This window comes from Cherax quadricarinatus, chromosome 30 (genome assembly GCF_038502225.1).
Source record: "Cherax quadricarinatus isolate ZL_2023a chromosome 30, ASM3850222v1, whole genome shotgun sequence".
NCBI classification, from domain to species: Eukaryota; Metazoa; Arthropoda; class Malacostraca; order Decapoda; family Parastacidae; genus Cherax; species Cherax quadricarinatus.
The window spans coordinates 2616490-2635780 of NC_091321.1; the positions used below are offsets into that span (position 1 = coordinate 2616490).

The 19291-nt window shown below is 41.0% G+C and overlaps 1 protein-coding gene across 10 annotated transcripts in view; it reads left to right on the top strand.

Annotated features, from left to right (window-relative positions):
* Positions 1–19291, top strand: part of Nf1 (neurofibromin 1) — a 644633-nt gene that overhangs the window by 534854 nt on the left and 90488 nt on the right. Inside the window, exon 53 of one of the 10 annotated variants that reach the window (XM_070089837.1) lies at positions 18345–18367. The exons of the other annotated variants lie outside the window; for them this stretch is intronic. Coding sequence (XP_069945938.1) covers positions 18345–18352 — 8 coding nt within the window. The 3' untranslated portion in view covers positions 18353–18367. Of the gene's footprint in view, positions 1–18344; positions 18368–19291 lie in introns of those variants that run through there. 10 annotated transcript variants of the gene reach the window in all.

Consider the following 19291-nt stretch of genomic DNA (forward strand, 5'->3'; position numbering starts at 1 on the left):
ACGCTGTCTTCCCCACCACCCACGCTGTCTTCCCCACCACCCACGCTGTCTTCCCCACCACCCACGCTGTCTTCCCCACCACCCACGCTGTCTTCCCCACCACCCACGCTGTCTTCCCCACCACCCACGCTGTCTTCCCCACCACCCACGCTGTCTTCCCCACCACCTACGCTGTCTTCCCCACCACCCATGCTGTCTTCCCCACCACCCACGCTGTCTTCCCCACCACCCACGCTGTCTTCTCCACCACCCACGCTGTCTTCCCCACCACCCACGCTGTCTTCTCCACCACCCACGCTGTCTTCCCCACCACTCACGCTGTCTTCCCCACCACCCACACTGCCTTCCCCACCACCCACGCTGCCTTCCCCACCACCCACGCTGTCTTCCCCACCACCCACGCTGTCTTCCCCTCCATCCATGCTGTCTTCCCCACCACCCACGCTGTCTTCCCCACCACCCATGCTGTCTTCCCCTCCATCCAAGCTGTCTTCCCCACCACCCAAGCTGTCTTCCCCACCACCCATGCTGTCTTCCCCACCACCCACGCTGTCTTCCCCACAACCCACGCTGTCTTCCCCACCACCCACGCTGTCTTCCCCACCACCCACGCTGTCTTCTCCACCACCCACGCTGTCTTCCCCACCACCCATGCTGTCTTCTCCACCACCCATGCTGTCTTCCCCACCACCCACGCTGTCTTCCCCACCACCCACACTGCCTTCCCCACCACCCACACTGCCTTCCCCACCACCCACGCTGTCTTCCCCACCACCCACGCTGTCTTCCCCACCACCCACGCTGTCTTCCCCACCACCCATGCTGTCTTCCCCACCACCCATGCTGTCTTCTCCACCACCCACTCTATCTTCCCTTTTCACTATTTGTATCTGGTATCCTGGGCATTGTTTTCAATCACAAACTCATCAAAACCATGAAATTCATCTTCACTGACATTTTCGTCTGTGTTAGAACTATTTCTTGGGAAGAGAAGAGTTCCAGTTCGCCAGGGAGTTAGGTATTCCTTACCGCTAGGCATGGTGAACAAGTGTCCTGAATTGGTACTCCCACAATTCACTGTGGCCTCCCAGATTTTTTTTATACTCTGCACACTGAGCACAAAGACCCATTCTCTAACATGTAGGTCTACCAGCTTTCTCCCGCTAGATTTGAAGCCAAAAGAATTTTGGTGTAATATTACGGCACCAACACTGGCTTGCAAGCTGTAATATTACAGCACCAACAGTAGAAGAGTTAACCCCTTAACTGTCCAAACATAGATATACGTTGTTACTGCTAATGCTCCAAATGTAGATCAACATTTTATTTTTCCTGCCTCCAAATTTGGCACAATTGGCCTGAGATGCCTGGTCAGCATAGAATGGGTCTTAATACGCGGTGTGTGCAGTATTAAAAAATCTGGGACCACTTAGTACCTTATGGGAGCACCAGTTTAATTGAGTGCCAGCTAGAGCAAACAGTGCAGCAAACACCAGGGATTCACTTATGTTTTGTCATATTAACACTCCCCTTTTAAGAGGAAAATGATGTTGACCCTGAGGTGGATGTGGCCACAAGTGGTCGAGGAAATATAAAAAACCTCGATAATAACCCATGTGCAACATTTGTGCAACATCCTTTCAATTTTGGTACTACTGGTAGTGTCATTCTGCCAGAATGTCCTATAACTTATGCCATAAGTAAAGAGAAACAATTTTGGAATGTGTAATACGTGTTCGGCAGGCTGGCTGGCTGGCCGGCTGACTGGCCAGCTGGCAGGCCGGCGGCTGGCTGGCTGATTGGCTGAGTCTATATCCATTTGTCTCTCTGTCTATCTCTGTCTCACAGGTACACATAAATACAATTATACATAGTGTAAATTACCTGGAGAGGGTTTCAGGGGTCAATGCCCCCACAACCCGGTCTGAGACCAGGCCTCAAGGTGGATCAGGGTCTGATCAACCAGGGTTTTACTGCTGGCCACACACAAGCTGATGTACGAATCACAGCCCGGTTGGTCAGGTACTGACTTTAGAGGCCTGTCTAGTGCCTTCTTGAAGACAGCCAGCAGTCTATTGGCAATCCCCCTTATGTGTGCTGGGAGGCAATTGAACAGTCTTGGGTCCCGGACACTTATTGTGTTGTCTCTTGGTGTACTCGTAGCGCCTCTGCTTTTCATCAGGGGAGTGTTGCATCTCCTGCCGAGTCTTTTGCTTTCATAGGGAGTGATTTTTGTGTGCAGGTTTTGTACCAGTCCCTCCAGGACCTTCCAAGTTTATATTATCATGTATCTCTCTTGCCTGTGCTCAAGGGAATACAGATCAAGGACCTTCAACCGTTCCCAGTAGTTTAGGTGCCTTATCGTACCTACGTGTGCCATGAAAGTTCTTTGTACACTCTCCAGGTGTGCAATGTCACCAACCTTGAAGAGGGCCGTTAGTGTACAGCAGTATTCCAGCCTAGAGAGCATAAGCAATTTGAAGAGAATCATCATGGGCTTGGCATCCCTAGTTTTGAAGGTTTTCATTATCCATCCTATCATTTTCTTAGCGGATGAGGTAGATACATTGTTGTGGTCTTTGAAGGAGAGATCCTCTGACATTATTACTCCCAGGTCCTTCACATTACTTTTCCACTCTATTGTATGGTTAGAATTTGTTGTATACCCTGACACATTTTTAATTTCTTCAAGTTTCCCATATCTGAGTAGTTAAAATTTCTCCTTGTTAAACTTCATATTGTTTTGAGTGGCCAATTCGAAGATTTGGTTGATGTTTGCTTGGAGTCGCGCAGTGTCTTCAGTGGAGGTCACTGCCATGGTAATCCTGGTGTCATCCACAAAGTAAGACACGGAGCTATGACTTACATTTCTGTCTATGTCAGAAAGGAGGATGAGGAATAGAATGGGAGCGAGTACTGTGCCTTGTGGAACAGAGCTTTTTACCGTGGCTGCCTGGAACGTTACTCTGTTTACTATTACTCTTTGTGTTCTATTTGTCAGGAAGTTGTAGATCCATCTACAGTAGGGCCCCATTTATACGGCGGGTTAGGTTCCAGGCTATCGCCAGAAAGCAGACATCACCGGAAAGCAGAACACCATTTTTTCCATTTATAAATGCATATAAATGCCAGACAATATGTTTACACTAAATTATATTAAGTTAGTAAGAGAACTAGGCATTAAAAACACAAAAAGTAAAATACATACACAGTATTTTCATTACTTATCTTAAAGTATTTGTAATCTTAATGTAGGGTGAGAGGTGAGTAGTACTTATTTGTAGGAAGTCAGGTGCAGGTAGCCCTGGGTCCTCGGTCATACTTAATACACGATATTTAAAACATCCCAGAGAGTTAAAATACACATACAGTACACTCACTATTTACCTTAAAATATGTGTAGTCTTAATGTAGGAAGAGAGGTGAGTAGTATTTATTTGTAGGAAGTCAGTGTAGGTAGCCGGTAGGCATAGCCCGCCTGTGCTACACCTACCGGCTACCTACACTGGCCCAGAGCCATATTATTAGCATCGACATACCTTGTTCACTGAATTTAATCGTTTCTAACAACTACCTTTAGATGCCATCATAAACGAAGGGAGAAGTAATGAATAATTCATGCCTAAAATTGTAACCAAAAGTGGAGTGGGGGAGTGGCTGGGCCAAACGCAGATTCATACATGTTTTCTCTGGTGCCTGACCAGAGAAACCGTAATGTTATCCCTCCACCCGGCTACCACACAGGTCCACAAATATTATTATCACAGCACATATAAAATATGCAATAAATGCCAGACAACAAGTATACACTAACTTATATATTAAGTTAGCAATAGAAATAGGCATTGAAAACTCAATAAAAGGTAAGATACACACAGAGTACACTTATTACTTACCTTAAAATATTATTACTAATGTGTGAGAGGTGAGTGACTGGGTGTTTATTGAATAAAATCAGAATGGTACATCATCATCCTCTAACTTGGCACTTAAAGCAAGAGGCTTACGACTCCTCTTTTTATCACAGCTAAGCTTAGAATTGCTATATATAGAGTGAAGGCATACAAAAGGAATATTTTTCTACAGTTATCCCCCAGTGTTAGACTAGAGAAAACATAATTCTTCCGACACTACCTACACAGCCGCTTTGAAAACAAATCTCATACTTATATCATTTTTATTCTGTGAATGTATGTATTGTGTTTATATGCTATGTAACGGGTTTCATATATAATTTTGTGGAAAATATCATAGATGGATTAATGAAAATGTCTATATTAATGTAAAATAAGATGTTTAACCCTTTGACTGTTTTGGTCATATATATATACGTCTTACGAGCCACTGTTTTTGACGAATATTATTTTTTTTTTTTTTTTTTTTTTTATATTATTATTATTATCACACTGGCCGATTCCCACCAAGGCAGGGTGGCCCGAAAAAGAAAAACTTTCACCATCATTCACTCCATCACTGTCTTGCCAGAAGGGTGCTTTACACTACAGTTTTTAAACTGCAACATTAACACCCCTCCTTCAGAGTGCAGGCACTGTACTTCCCATCTCCAGGACTCAAGTCCAGCCTGCCGGTTTCCCTGAACCCCTTCATAAATGTTACTTTGCTCACACTCCAACAGCACATCAAGTATTAAAAACCATTTGTCTCCATTCACTCCTATCAAACACGCTCATGCATACCTGCTGGAAGTCCAAGCCCCTCACACACAAAACCTCCTTTACCCCCTCTCTCCAACCTTTCCTAGGCCGACCCCTACCCCGCCTTCCTTCCACTACAGACTGATACACTCTTGAAGTCATTCTGTTTCACTCCATTCTCTCTACATGTCCGAACCACCTCAACAACCCTTCCTCAGCCCTCTGGACAACAGTTTTGGTAATCCCGCACCTCCTCCTAACTTCCAAACTACGAATTCTCTGCATTATATTCACACCACACATTGCCCTCAGACATGACATCTCCACTGCCTCCAGCCTTCTCCTCGCTGCAACATTCATCACCCATGCTTCACACCCATATAAGAGCGTTGGTAAAACTCTACTCTCATACATTCCCCTCTTTGCCTCCAAGGACAAAGTTCTTTGTCTCCACAGACTCCTAAGTGCACCACTCACTCTTTTTCCCTCATCAATTCTATGATTCACCTCATCTTTCATAGACCCATCCGCTGACACGTCCACTCCCAAATATCTGAATACATTCACCTCCTCCATACTCTCTCCCTCCAATCTGATATTCAATCTTTCATCACCTAATCTTTTTGTTATCCTCATAACCTTACTCTTTCCTGTATTCACCTTTAATTTTCTTCTTTTGCACACCCTACCAAATTCATCCACCAATCTCTGCAACTTCTCTTCAGAATCTCCCAAGTGCACAGTGTCATCAGCAAAGAGCAGCTGTGACAACTCCCACTTTGTGTGTGATTCTTTATCTTTTAACTCCACGCCTCTTGTCAAGACCCTCGCATTTACTTCTCTTACAACCCCATCTATAAATATATTAAACAACCACGGTGACATCACACATCCTTGTCTAAGGCCTACTTTTACTGGGAAATAATTTCCCTCTTTCCTACATACTCTAACTTGAGCCTCACTATCCTCGTAAAAACTTCACTGCTTTCAGTAACTTACCTCCTACACCATACACTTGCAACATCTGCCACATTGCCCCCCTATCCACCCTGTCATACGCCTTTTCCAAATCCATAAATGCCACAAAGACCTCTTTAACCTTATCTAAATACTGTTCACTTATATGTTTCACTGTAAACACTTGGTCCACACACCCCCTACCTTTCCTAAAGCCTCCTTGTTCATCTGCTATCCTATTCTCCGTCTTACTCTTAATTCTTTCAATAATAACTCTACCATTTTTGACGAATATATGCTCATAAATTCTAGCGGCTTCAAATCAAGCAGGAGAAAGCTGGTAGGCCCACATGTGAGAGAATGGGTCTGTGTAGTCAGTGTGCATCATGTAAAAAAAAATCCTGCAGCACACAGTGCATAATGAGGAAAACAAAAACTCCGACTTTTTTTTTTTTAATTAAAATGCCGTTTTTGTGGTCTATTTTCATATAGTATTTATGGTTGCATTCTCGTTTTCTTGGTCTCATTTGATAGAATGGGAAGCATATAGAAATAGAGGTGATTTTGATTGGTTTTACTATGAAAAGAACCTTGAAATGGACCTAAAAGTACGGGAAATGTTTGATTTTTGCCGATGTTCAAAAGTAAACAAATGATGTCATTTTCCAATAAATGTCCAAGTATCCATTCTAATATGCAGTCATGAATGGGTTGACATTATTTATACAATTATTACAATATTGCAATAGTCTGCATAACAGTCAATCTTCTATTTTTTGTTTGAATAAAAATTCAAAATAGAAAGCAAGAGTAATATCAGAGGGGCTTGGAGACATGACTGATGAACAAAGAAAATGTTATTTTAGAGCCAGGAATGTCTGCATTGTTCATTCTGGACCCTATTTTGAAATTGTCATATTTTTTAATTTTTGTGAAATTGGCCAAATTGCAAATTTCTGACCACATTATTGGGTAGTTGAAATCAGTAAATGGGCAGTTTCTTGTACTCAATCGATAGAAAAAATGGAGTTCTAAAGAAATAGCTATGAGTTTGGTCGACTGGAACAATGGAATTTTGCCAAAAATAGGGCTCAAAGTGGGCGAAATCGCCGATTTGTAAATATCGCTGAGGTTGCTAACTTCGCTAGAGCATAATTCCATCAGTTTTCCATCAAATTTCTTTATTTTGGTGTCATTACAATTGAGAAAAGATTCTCTATCATTTCATAAGAAAAAAATATTTTTTTTTTTTTTGAAATTTTGCAACACCAGGAGACACCTCAGTATTTGGGGTTGTGACAATCAAGGGGTTAATGTGCCCAAGAGTGATTATTATGTAGTATTGGCGTCATGAGGAGAGAGAGACTTAGTAATTTTAATGTGTACCTGCACACCAGCACAGTGTGTAAGTATATTTAGATACAGGTGCACATGAGTATAATTATCAGAGTACATATAAAATATGCAGTAACTGTAAAACACTTGAAATTTTGGAAAGTTTCCAGACATAATAGATGTGCTCATGGAGAATGTAAACAAACTGGGTGGGGCACGCTGTATTTGACAGACCACTTGCCGTATAGCAAATTTTGGTCGTAATTTGACATTGCCATATTAGTGGAACGCCTTAAGGTGATACACCATAAAGTGGGGCCCTACTGTACCAACTTTTCCCATTATTCCTTTATCACGCATTTTGTGTGCTATTACACCATGGTCACACTTGTCGAAAGCTTTTGCAAAGTCTGTGTATACTACATCTGTATTATTTTGTTTATCCTCTACAGCATCCAGGACCTTGTCATAGTGGTCCAGTAGCTGGGACAGGCAGGAGCGACCTGCTCTAAACCTGTGTTGCCCTGGGTTGTGTAACTGATGGGTAACTAGGTGGTTGGCTCTCTTGCTTCTTAGAACCCTCTCAAAGATTTTTATGATATGGGATGTTAGTGCTATCGGTCTGTAGTTCTTTGCAATTGCTTTACTGCCACCTTTGTGGGGTGGGGCTATGTCTGTTGTTTTTAGTGTGTGTGCGTGTGTGGGATGAACCCTGTGTCCATGCTCCCTCTTCCTAAAATGCTGAAGGCACACGATAGGGGCTTCTTGCAGTTCTTGATGAACACAGAGTTCCACGAGTCATGGGCATGTCATTAATTGCCTCTTCAAAGTCTTGTGGAGTTAGAATAATATCCGAGATTTTTGGGATGACCAAATTTTGGGCTTCGTTCATAAAGAATTCATTTGGACTGTCGATCCTTAGTCTGGGCAGTGGCTCGCTGAACACTGGATCATATTAGTACTTTAGTATCTCACTCATTTCTTGGCTATCATCTGTGTATGTCTTATCCTGCCTAAGCAGGGGCCCAGTACTGGATGTTGTTTTTCCCTTAGATTTGGCATAAGAGAAGTATTTTTTTTTTTTTTTCAGTTTCCTTTATTGCTTTTAGTTCTTACTGTGATTCTTGTCTTCTATAAGATTCCTTCAGCTTGAGTTCGATATTTGCAATTTCATTGACTAGTGCCTCCTTTCATATTTCAGATGTATTGGCCCCACTCAGCAGCTCTGTGACTCTTCGCCTTCGTCTGTATAGGGAACGTCTCTCTCTTTCTAGTTTACATCTCTCTCTTTTTCTTAATGGAATGTGTCTTGAGCAGATCTCAAGAGCCACAGAATTAATTTTTTCAAGGCAAATGTTCGGATCTATGTTTACGATATCTTCCCAGTTTGTTTCGGTTAGGACATGGTTTACTTGATCCCATTGTATGTTTTTGTTATTGAAATTGAATTTCGTGAAGAGACCTTCATGACTGCTCACATTTTGCTGGTCTGGAGCCCTGTGCATACATGTCTGTACCTCTGTTATGTTGTGATCTGAGTGTATCATCTTTGATACAGTTACATTACCTATCAGATAGTCATTGTTAGTGAAGATGAGGTCCAGCATATTTTCTAGTCTTGTAGGCTCTACTATTTGCTGGTTTAAGGTGAATTTGGTACAGAGATTTAATAGTTCGTGTGTGTGTGAATTTTCATCTGAGCTGCCTCCCAGGGTGATCTCTGCTAAAACATTGTTTGCTATTCTCCTCCATTTTAGGTGTCTCAAGTTGAAATCTCCTAGTAGTAAGATGTTTGGGGCAGGAGTTGGGAGATTTTCCAGACAGTGGTCAATTTTCTCAAGCTGCTCCTGGAATTGCTGGGAAGTTGCATCTGGAGGCTTGTATACTACCACAATGACAAGGTTTTGGTTTTCAATCTTTACTGCCAAAACTTCAACTACATCATTTGAGGTGTTTAGGAGTTCTGTGCAAATGAGCAACTCTGTGACATACAGGCCAAACCCCTCTCCCCCTTGTTGCCTGTTTAGTCTGTCGCATCGGAATAGGTTATAACCTGGGATCCGCATTTCGTTTTCATAATGATCCTTTATGTGGGTCTCTGTGAATACTGCAAACATTGCATTTAACTCTGTGAGCAGTCCTTTGATGTAAGGAATTTTGTTTTTTGATGGCTTTAGACCCTGTATGTTTGCAAAGACAAATGTCGTTGTATTGGTGGAATTCAGGGGGGTTTTATTTGCTGGCTCTAATATCTGTTGTTCTGGAGTAGAGGCCAATGTCCATGCCTCTGCTCCAGAAGTGTTTTCAGGTGGTGTAGGATTATTGGCATTTCTTGCCAGTCTTTTTTTCCTCTTGGCCCTAAAAAACCCTCTGTCCCTGGAGAGGTTGTGGCTCCTCTCTTTTGTTTCCCATAGTCTGGCTGGTCTGTGTTTTCTAGTCCCCTTTAGATGATGTGCCTGGCAGTATGCATTGTAGCATTTTCTTTCATGGATTGATTAGTGACACATTTCTGGGTGAAATAAATTACAAGAAGAGAAATACTCTCTCCTGTTGTCATGTGGGTGCGGCATTTTTTGGGATGGTCAAAGGTGCATGTCCCACCTGTTTTGCCAGATATACCGTGCCTGCAGATACCCAAGGCATAGTATTTTTATTTATTTTATTTATTTATTTATTAATTTGAACATGATACAGTGAAGTACAAAAGAATACAGTTAAATGCAGCATGCCAAAGCATAGCATTCTGTTTGCTAGGATTTATTGTAGCTGCTTTCACTGCTGGTGCATTTACTTTTCCTGTTTCCTCCCCATCTTTCACCCCTGTATGGACATCAGTGCTTCCGCCAGGTTTTACTGGTAGTGTGTCGACACTATTCCCTGAGGCATCATCCCATTTTGATCCATCTCCAGCAGTATCTCTATTTTGAACCTCTGTGGACTGAATAACATCGTCTTCAGTGTCCTCCAGGACAACACTAGTACCCTCACGAGCACTCTTCTAAGACATCACTAGGACCCTCTGGAGCACTTTCCTCCAGGACAACACTAGCACCCTCAGCACTGTCCTCCAGGACAGCACTAGCACCCTCAGGAGCACTGTCCAAGACAGCCCTATCCTTACCACCCATCTTATTTTCCCAGCTGTCATACCATGCTGACATGTCTTTCAAGAAGGATGTTTTATTGGTGATCTTGTCTTTTAATATAGATGCCATTTCCTCATACAGGTGTATCTCGTTTGGGCAGACCCAAAAACATCTCTCTGAGTTTGTCAAGTGTGGTCATGGGTTTAAAGTTCCTGCATATACCATGGGACCATTGACCACAGAGATGGCAAGCAACCCAGGCCAAAAAATCCAGATAAAGTGCTATACTCTGCTTGTGGTATAATGCATAATAAGCATGACTGGCAAGTAATACGCATTTTTACTTGTTCAGAAATCAGACGTGACTACTCTGCATCGTGTGTAATACCTGTTGGTTCACGAGTCACTCTCTCTGAGACAAAGAAAGAGACAAGCAGAGGGACAGAGAGACGAGCAGACCGAAAGACAGATAAGCAGAGACAGATAAACAGAGAGCTAGACACAGACAGATGGACACACAGACAGACAGACATGTTTATGTTTATGTGTAGCAGTGGAAACAAATAATGCCAAGGCACTGCACAATCATTAACCCTTTGTCTGTCACATTTCTGAAACTCATTCTATGTCGCAAAATTTAAAAAAAAAAAAAAAAATATTTTATGAAATGATAGAGAATCTTTTCCCGATGCTAATAACGCCAAAAGTACGAAGTTTGATCAAAAACTTATGGAATTGCGCTCCCACGAAGTCAACGATCTCAGTGATATATACGCATTGGTGATTTTGCCGACTTTGAGCCCTATTTGCAGCCAATTCCATTGTTCCAGTCAACCAAACTCAAAGCTATTTCTTTACAACTCCATTTTTTTTCTATCATTTGGGTACAAGAAACTGCCCATTTACCAATTTCAACTACCCAATAAAGTGGTCAGAAATTAGCAATTTGGCCAATTTCACGCAAATTAAAAAAGATGCCAGTTTCAAAATAGGGTCTAGAATAAACAATGGAGACATTCTTGGCACTAAAAATAACGTATCCTCTGTTCATTAGTCACGTCTCCAGGCCCCTCTTATATTACTCTTGCTTTCTGTTTTGATTGTTTTATTCACACAAAAAATAGAAGATTTACTGTATGCAGACTACTGCATTATTGTAAAAATGGTATAAGTAATATCAGTGCACTAGTGCAAGAATATTAGACTCCCAAGTTGATGTGTATTGGGCGTGTGGAGTGATTTGCTTACACTTGAACATTGGTAAAAATCGAACATTTTTGCTACTTTGAGCTCAATTTCAAGGTTGTTTTCATCGTGAAATTAATCAAAATCATCTCATTTTCTATAATATGTTTTCCATTCTGTCAAATGAAACCAAGAAAAAGAGAATACAACCATAAATACTACATGAAAATACACCTCAAAGTCGGCATTTTAATCCAAAAACATAGTCGGAGTTTTTTTCTCTCATTATGCACTGCATGCTGCAGGATTTTTTTTATGTGGTGCTCACTGACCACACAGACCCATTCCCTCACATGTGGACCTGCCAGCTTTCTCCTGCTTGATTTGAAGCCACTAGAATTATTGAGTATATATACGTCCAAAACACTGGCTTGTAAGACATATATATATGGCCGAAACAGTCAGAGGGTTAAATGTCACTCCACCGCTGCACTGTCAACAGTGGAGTGACAGTCTTCTTACACCAATCTTCAAGAAGTTTCATATATACTCCCGCGTGTCCAAAACGTTGCTGGGACCTATAAATACTATGTACAGGTAACATCCGACTTACGACCGAGTTCAGTTCCGAGAAACTGGTCGTAAGTCGAAATGGACGTAAGTCAAACCTTACTATTGAATATCAACATCACATTTTTGTAATTACTTTATTTTATTGTTTTATTTTGGTATTTCATTTTTTACTTTACTTTTTATGCTGTTGGTACTGTATTTTATACTGTAAGGTTTAGGATAAACACTGTGTAAAACACAAACGGTTGTTTATTTCCCAGAAATTTGGCATAGAAAACAAGGTCGTAAGTCGAATGGTCATATACCGAGCAGGTCGTAAGTTGGATGGTAGGTGTATATATTTCTAGACAATAGTATATGACTAAGGTAGGTGAAAATGTTCACTTGTCACTGTGCGTGTGACTATTTGAGTACTATTTCAGTACCTAATATTAGTGTCAGAACAAAGATTGGCTATGAAATTACAAGTACTGCTACAAATTGTAATTATCAAAGCATAAAAATTATATAAATTAAAAAATAAAAAAAAAAGGTATATCGGCAACACTTTTGCAAGCGGCAGCACTTCATGTTGCCATCAGGTGAGTGACAAGCACTGAATTTGCAGCCCTACATATCTGTAAGTACTGACTATTTTTTTTAATATTCAGAGCGCTGAGCTAGAGAACGTAGATCCACATTATGACAGTTAAGGGGTTAATAAGAATTACCATAGGGGACTATAATTCTTGAGTGCAGATTTTTATTTGAATAAAAGATGTGGAGTCAAGATATTAGATAAACCATGTTTGAGACTATAGCCATCTAGTACGCTGGTCTGCTAGATCTAATCTATCCCTCTACTGGGTTTTCAGATGTGATCTTGTTAAATTAGACCTTATGCACAGAGTGTGTAAAGGAAGAAAGTTGACAGTGAATATAGATAAAAGTAAGGCAATGAGGGTATCAAACGAGTTAGGTAAAGAAAACTTGGATATCACATTGGAAGGAAGGAGTATGGATAAAGTGAATGTGTATCATGCCAAGACAAAACCATTCCCATTACTAAATTTGCTAATTATGATATTGTTATATGTTTTGTACTACCTCACTCTTATAAATCTAATTAATCACTTCAGTTGCCTAACTTTTGTATCAGTATGCTCCATAACCTGTGTCAATATAGAGTAAGAATTAGTATTAGTCTGCCCAAAATGCCTAGGCATGCTAGTGGCCTTCTTTGTAATTAATATTTTATAATATGTAAACCACACATTGTAAGCTTTGCATGGAAATAAACATTTTCATTTTCATTTTCAATGTGTTCTTACATTTGGGAATAGACTTGTCAGCAAATAAATTTATGAACGATGAGGTAAACCATAGAATTGATGAAGGAAAAAGGATGGGTGGTGCATTGAGGTATCTTTGGAGACAAAGAATATTATTCATTGAATCAAAGAAGGGAATGTATGAGAGTATAGTGGTACAAACACTCTTATATGGATGTGAAGCATAGGTTGTAAATGCTGCAGAAAGGAGGAGGCTGGAAGCAGTGGAGGTGTCGTGTCTAAGGGCAAAGTGCAGTGTAAATACTATTATGCAGAGAATTTGTAGTATGGAAATTAGGAGGAGTTGCAGAGTTACTAAAAGTATTATTCAGAGGGCTGAGGAGGGGTTCTTGAAGTGGTTTGGTCATTTAGAGAAGAAGGAGCAAAATAGGATGACTTGGAGGATGTATTTTAATTTGAACATGATACAGAGAAGTACAAGGAATAAATCTATACTGGATAGGAGGAGGGATAGGGGTTGTCCTAGGAAAGGATGAAGGGAGGGGGTAAAAGAGGTTTTGTGTGCAAGGGGCTTGGACATACTGCAGGCATGTGTGAGTGTGTTAGATAGGACTGAATGGAGATAAATGGTTTTTAGGACTTGACTCCATTGGAGTGTGAGCAGGGTAATATTTTGTGAAGGAATTCAGGGAAACCAGTTAGCCGGACTTGAGTCCTGAATGGAAAGTGAATTCCATGGCCTGATAGATCATTCTCCAAAAAGATATTAATTTCCTGTTGCATCAGCTTCAGTTTCTCAGGCTGTGCTCTTTTGGGTGATGTATCAGACATATGATCCTGAGTAATACGAGTCACGAACCGTTGTGGATCTTGCAGCACCTGGTAGCTGTAGAGCATATTTTCCATTCCTCTGGATTCTAGTAAGGTATCTTGCTCCAGGATAGGGTCTCTGTGTAATAAATATAGCTGTTATGGGCAAATGAGGTTCAAAATTCCACTTGATCTGGTTTATGTGGTTTAAGTTGCCACCAGCAGATACGTTCATAGGGCCCACTATATAATTATGATTAGACTGGTGTTAGCAGGGTAGTTCTTGGCCTCAGGCATATTGGTGCTCATTGTGGTGGTGTTATGGCAGCTGGTGGTGTCGCTTGCATTGTTGGTATAGGAGCTAGTGGTGTCAGAGTTGCTGGTGGTGTAACATGTGGTATTGGCAAGGCAGTGGGTGGTGTTACATGTTGGCAGGGTACCTTGTGGTTTTCAGAGGTGCCAGTGTTAGGGCTGTTAAGTGCTGTTAGGGTTACTTGGGGGGGGGGGGGGGTTGCACCATATGGCATGTCAACAATTCATATTAGAATTATGTTCATCATTGTCACATCAAACAACACTTTCAATCCAGCCACTGTGAGAATAGCTGACTGAAGCAATATTGTCCTTCATCCCTTCTGCAGACCCAGCAGCTAGTATTTTTCTTCATTGGTCTGAGGAGATGCTTGACAGCCCAAACAAATTACCTGAGACCTAGAATTGTGGTAATCTCATATTCGAAGGCAGGAAAAATCGTATTGCATTTGTCAGACATACCATTGTACAGTGCACATCATATAAAGTTTAAGGATTAAATCATAAAGTTCCTCATTAGAATGAGCAATTGGCCAATAACCTTGAAATGATAAATTATTCAGAGAATGCAAAATGAATGAAATCAGCAAGTGCCTAACTCATGGTGAGATGAAACAGTAATGAGACAGTTTGAACATCAACAAAAACAGTTAGGACAGGCAACTCAAATCATGAACCTAAGTACAGTAGACCCTCATTTTTCGTAAGGCTCGAAAGTCGTAATTTTCAGAAATCGTAATGTTTTTTCGTCAAAACATTGACTCGCGAATCGTCGTTTGACTCGCAAATAGTTGTTCATCTCAGACGTATACTCACAGCCCCGAGACACCTCACACTCCATTCCCAGCAAGTGTGCCATTGTTTACCAGTGAGTAACCATCCCCTCACGTGTTCATACGAAATATTTCATAATACATATTCCATTCATTTTAGTGCTTGCAACTGCTAAATAAGCTACCATGGCTCCAAAGCTCCTGTGCCATGCCTTTGGTAAAGAAGGTGAGATATACAATTGAATTCAAGAAAAACATCATTGAACAATATGAAAGTGGCCTACATGTGGCAGAACTGGCCAGGATGTATAAGAAACCCCATACAACCATAGCTTCCATCATGGCCAAGAAAAAGGAAATCAAGGAAGCTGTTGTTGCAAAGGGGGTAAATATGCTGACAAAAATGAGACCGCCAGTACTCGAAGATGTTGAGAAGTTATTGTTGGTGTGGATCAACAAGAAACAATTAGCAGGAGATAGTCTTACACAGTCGCTTATTTGTGAAAAGGCTAGGCAGTTGCATGACGATCTGGTAAAGAAATTGCCTGCAACGAGTACTGATATTTGTGAATTTAAGGCCAGCAAAGGCTGGTTTGAGAGATTTAAGAACCGCAGTGGCATACACAGTGTGATAAGGCGTGGCGAGGCTGCCAGTTCTGACAAAAATGCAGCTACAAAATTTGTAAGTGAATTCAAGGAGTACATGCAGACTGAACAATTAAAACCCAAACAAGTGTTCAGTTGTGATGAAACAGGCCTCTTTTGGAAGAAAATGCCAAAGAGGCACTGCCAGGATGCAAGCCTATGAAAGACAGGCTGACTCTCATGTTTTGTAGTAATGCTAGTGGGGATTTCAAAGTGAAGCCGTTACTAGTCCTGAAAATCTGAAAATCCCAGAGTGTTCTAGAAAAACAATGTCATGAAGAGTAAATTGTGTGTGTTTTGAAAAGCTAATAATAAGGCATGGGTCATGAGGGAAATTTTCCTTGAGTGGTTCAATGAAGTGTTTGGCCCCAGTGTGAAGAATTACGTCCTGGAAAATAAATTGGATCTCAGATGCCTCCTACTAATGGACAATGCACCTGCTCAATCCTCCAAACTTGGATGACCTAATTCTGGAGTAGTTTGGGTTCATCACAGTGAAGTTCTTGCCCCCTGATACCACTCCTCTCTTCCAGCCCATGGACCAGTAGATCATTTCTAACTTTAAAAAAACTCTACACCAAGGCAATGTTTCAAAGATGCTTTAATGTGACCTCAGAAACTCACTTGACTCTAAGAGATTTTTGGAAAGATCACTTCAGTATCCTCCATTGCATAAGTCTTATAGGTAAGGCTTAGGAGGGAGTGACTACCAGGACTTCGAACTCAGCTTGTAGAAAATTGTGGCCAAATTGTGTCCACAAGAGGGATTTTGAAGGGTTTAGGGCTGACCCTGATGAGCCTATGGCAGTTGTGGAATATATTGTGGCATTGGGGAGTTCCATGGGGTTGGATGTGAGTTTGGAGGATGTGGAAGAGTTGGTGGAGGACCACAACAAAGAGCTAACCACTGATGAGCTGCAAGAGCTTCAACTGGAACAGCAGCAGACGGCAGCTCAGAATATTGCTTCAGAGGAGGAGGAAGAGAGATGGAAGAAGTTGCGTTCTTCAGAAATTAAGGAGATTTTTGAAATCTGGAGTAGGATGGAAAGATTTATGGAGAAACATCACCCTGACAAAGCTGTTGCAAGCTGTGTCAGCAACATGTACAGTGACAAAGTCTTGGGCCATTTTAGGGAAGTTTTAAAGAGATGCCAGAAACAGAGCTCTCTGGACATGTATTTAGTGCCACAGGTGTACAGTGACTCTCAAGCTGGTCCTAGTGGCATTAAAAAACAAAGAAGAGAAGTAACCCCAGAAAAGCACTGGGTACCTGAAGTCTTTATGGAAGGGGATTCCCCTTCCAAACAGTAAATAATCCAATCTCTCTCCTCCTCCAGTCTTCCATACACTAAGAAGAATTACCAATAAAGGTAAGTGTTATGCTGTTAATGTTTCACTCATCATGTCTCATTGTTTTGTGTATGTACATCTATATTTCATGTAAAAAAAAATTTTGTTTTAATACTTCTGGGTGTCTGGAACGGATTAATTGTATTTACATTATTTCTTATGGGGAAAATGTTTTCACAAATCGTCAATTTTTATAATAGTAACACTTTCTGGAACGGATTAATTACGAAAAACGAGAGTCCACTGTACTTTTCAAAGGCCTGTGTAGTACCTGGCTGTCTTAAGAACTATTAACACAGACAGAGGAATCAGAAGAAAATAAATGGTATAAAATACTGACACAGTGGAAACAAACACATATGCAGTTTAATGTGATCCTTTATTGACAACGTTTCACCCACACAGTGGGCTTTTTCAAGTAACAAACAGATCTAGATCTGTTTGTGACTTGAAAAAGCCCACTGTGTGGGCGAAACGTTGTCAGTAAAGGATCACATTAAACTGCATATGTGTTTATGTTTCCAGAGGAATCAGAAGATGAGGCAAAAAATATACACAAGAGATGAGATTTGGTTTATCATATCCCACCACGAGAGCATTTGGGTAATCTCAGGGCCTCCAGCAGAAGTTTTGCAAGGCAGAACAAGACTTCTTTGGGGCCCCTTAGGGCAGACTGAGGCTTCTCTCAGAATTGAGAATTTGAAGTCCAGTAAAAACCATTGGTAAAGTTTCATAAATACTTTATTTCCTTCACAGCCGAATGACCAAATTATATATACGTACTTTATAGATTATGAAAATTTTTGTTGACCTATAACCATGCAAGTGCCAAGTTTTTAAACATTTAATAAGTTCTTTCAAAGGAAAATGAATTCATAAAAATTTAATATTTACTTGGGCTATTTAGTGAAATGAGCCTTTCTGGCTTTTTTGTCTGCAAAATTTTTAATAACACTGTCAAAATCAATTTCTCTGGCACTGCTCGATTTATACCAGTCTTGCTAAATCAGCAAGTCGGGTTTGAGACATAGTATACGTACCGTAAAGAGCTTTTCATATGTTTGAGTTTGCTAAAAGATTTTTCTGCTGATGCTGGAATTGTCAACAATATTCTCAAACTAACACAAGCATTTGGAACTATCTCACAAAGTTTGTAGTCTGTTAGTAAACTTATGGGACCCCTTCAAAGATTCACAGGTGGGCCCTTGACCATTGTACTGGTTCAATCCCCCCTTCCCCTCATAAGCCCTGGGTAAAATTTTTTATGCTGTGTACAGTTCAGGGATGAGTTAAACCTAATTTGTAGTGAATAAAGTTTTGGAGAGTGAGTTTGAGACCTTCAGACGGGTGATTTTGACTTGCTTACTCCATAACAGTTCTCATTCTGTATAGGTGTGTGATAGCTGTAGCAGTAGTGAGTGTTCTCATACTCAAAAACTGTGAGGAGTATGGGGAATTATAGTACATCTGAGGTACATACTTCAGGGTGTGATTATATTGCCATAGATGGTTGTACAGGTCACACCCACACCACAGACATACTGTACATCTCAATCACCACATACTACTGCAGCATATTTCAAGTAAATACAAATACCGTTATTGATATTTTGTTTGTCAGGTACAAGAGATATTCAGTTGTCATGCAGCTACAGTATGAGTCATGTATGAAACCTGTAGTGATCTTTTGTGTTGCAACATTCATTTGATAAATTTACGTGTTGTTTAATAACTCTAATATAAAAGGCATTTACTGCACAATATGATTCATGTAATTTTCGTAATATTCTCTATCAACATATAATAACTGTAATTGTAAAATTTTATTATTTTATTATCACACTGGCCGATTCCCACCAAGGCAGGGTGGCCCGAAAAAGAAAAACTTTCACCATCATTCACTCCATCACTGTCTTGCCAGAAGGGTGCTTTACACTACAGTTTTTAAACTGCAACATTAACACCCCTCCTTCAGAGTGCAGGCACTGTACTTCCCATCTCCAGGACTCAAGTCCGGCCTGCCGGTTTCCCTGAACCCCTTCATAAATGTTAGTTTGCTCACACTCCAACAGCACGTCAAGTATTAAAAACCATTTGTCTCCATTCACTCCTATCAAACACGCTCACGCATGCCTGCTGGAAGTCCAAGCCCCTCGCACACAAAACCTCCTTTACCCCCTCTCTCCAACCTTTCCTAGGCCGACCCCTACCCCGCCTTCCTTCCACTACAGACTGATACACTCTTGAAGTCATTCTGTTTCGCTCCATTCTCTCTACATGTCCGAACCACCTCAACAACCCTTCCTCAGCCCTCTGGACAACATTTTTGGTAATCCCGC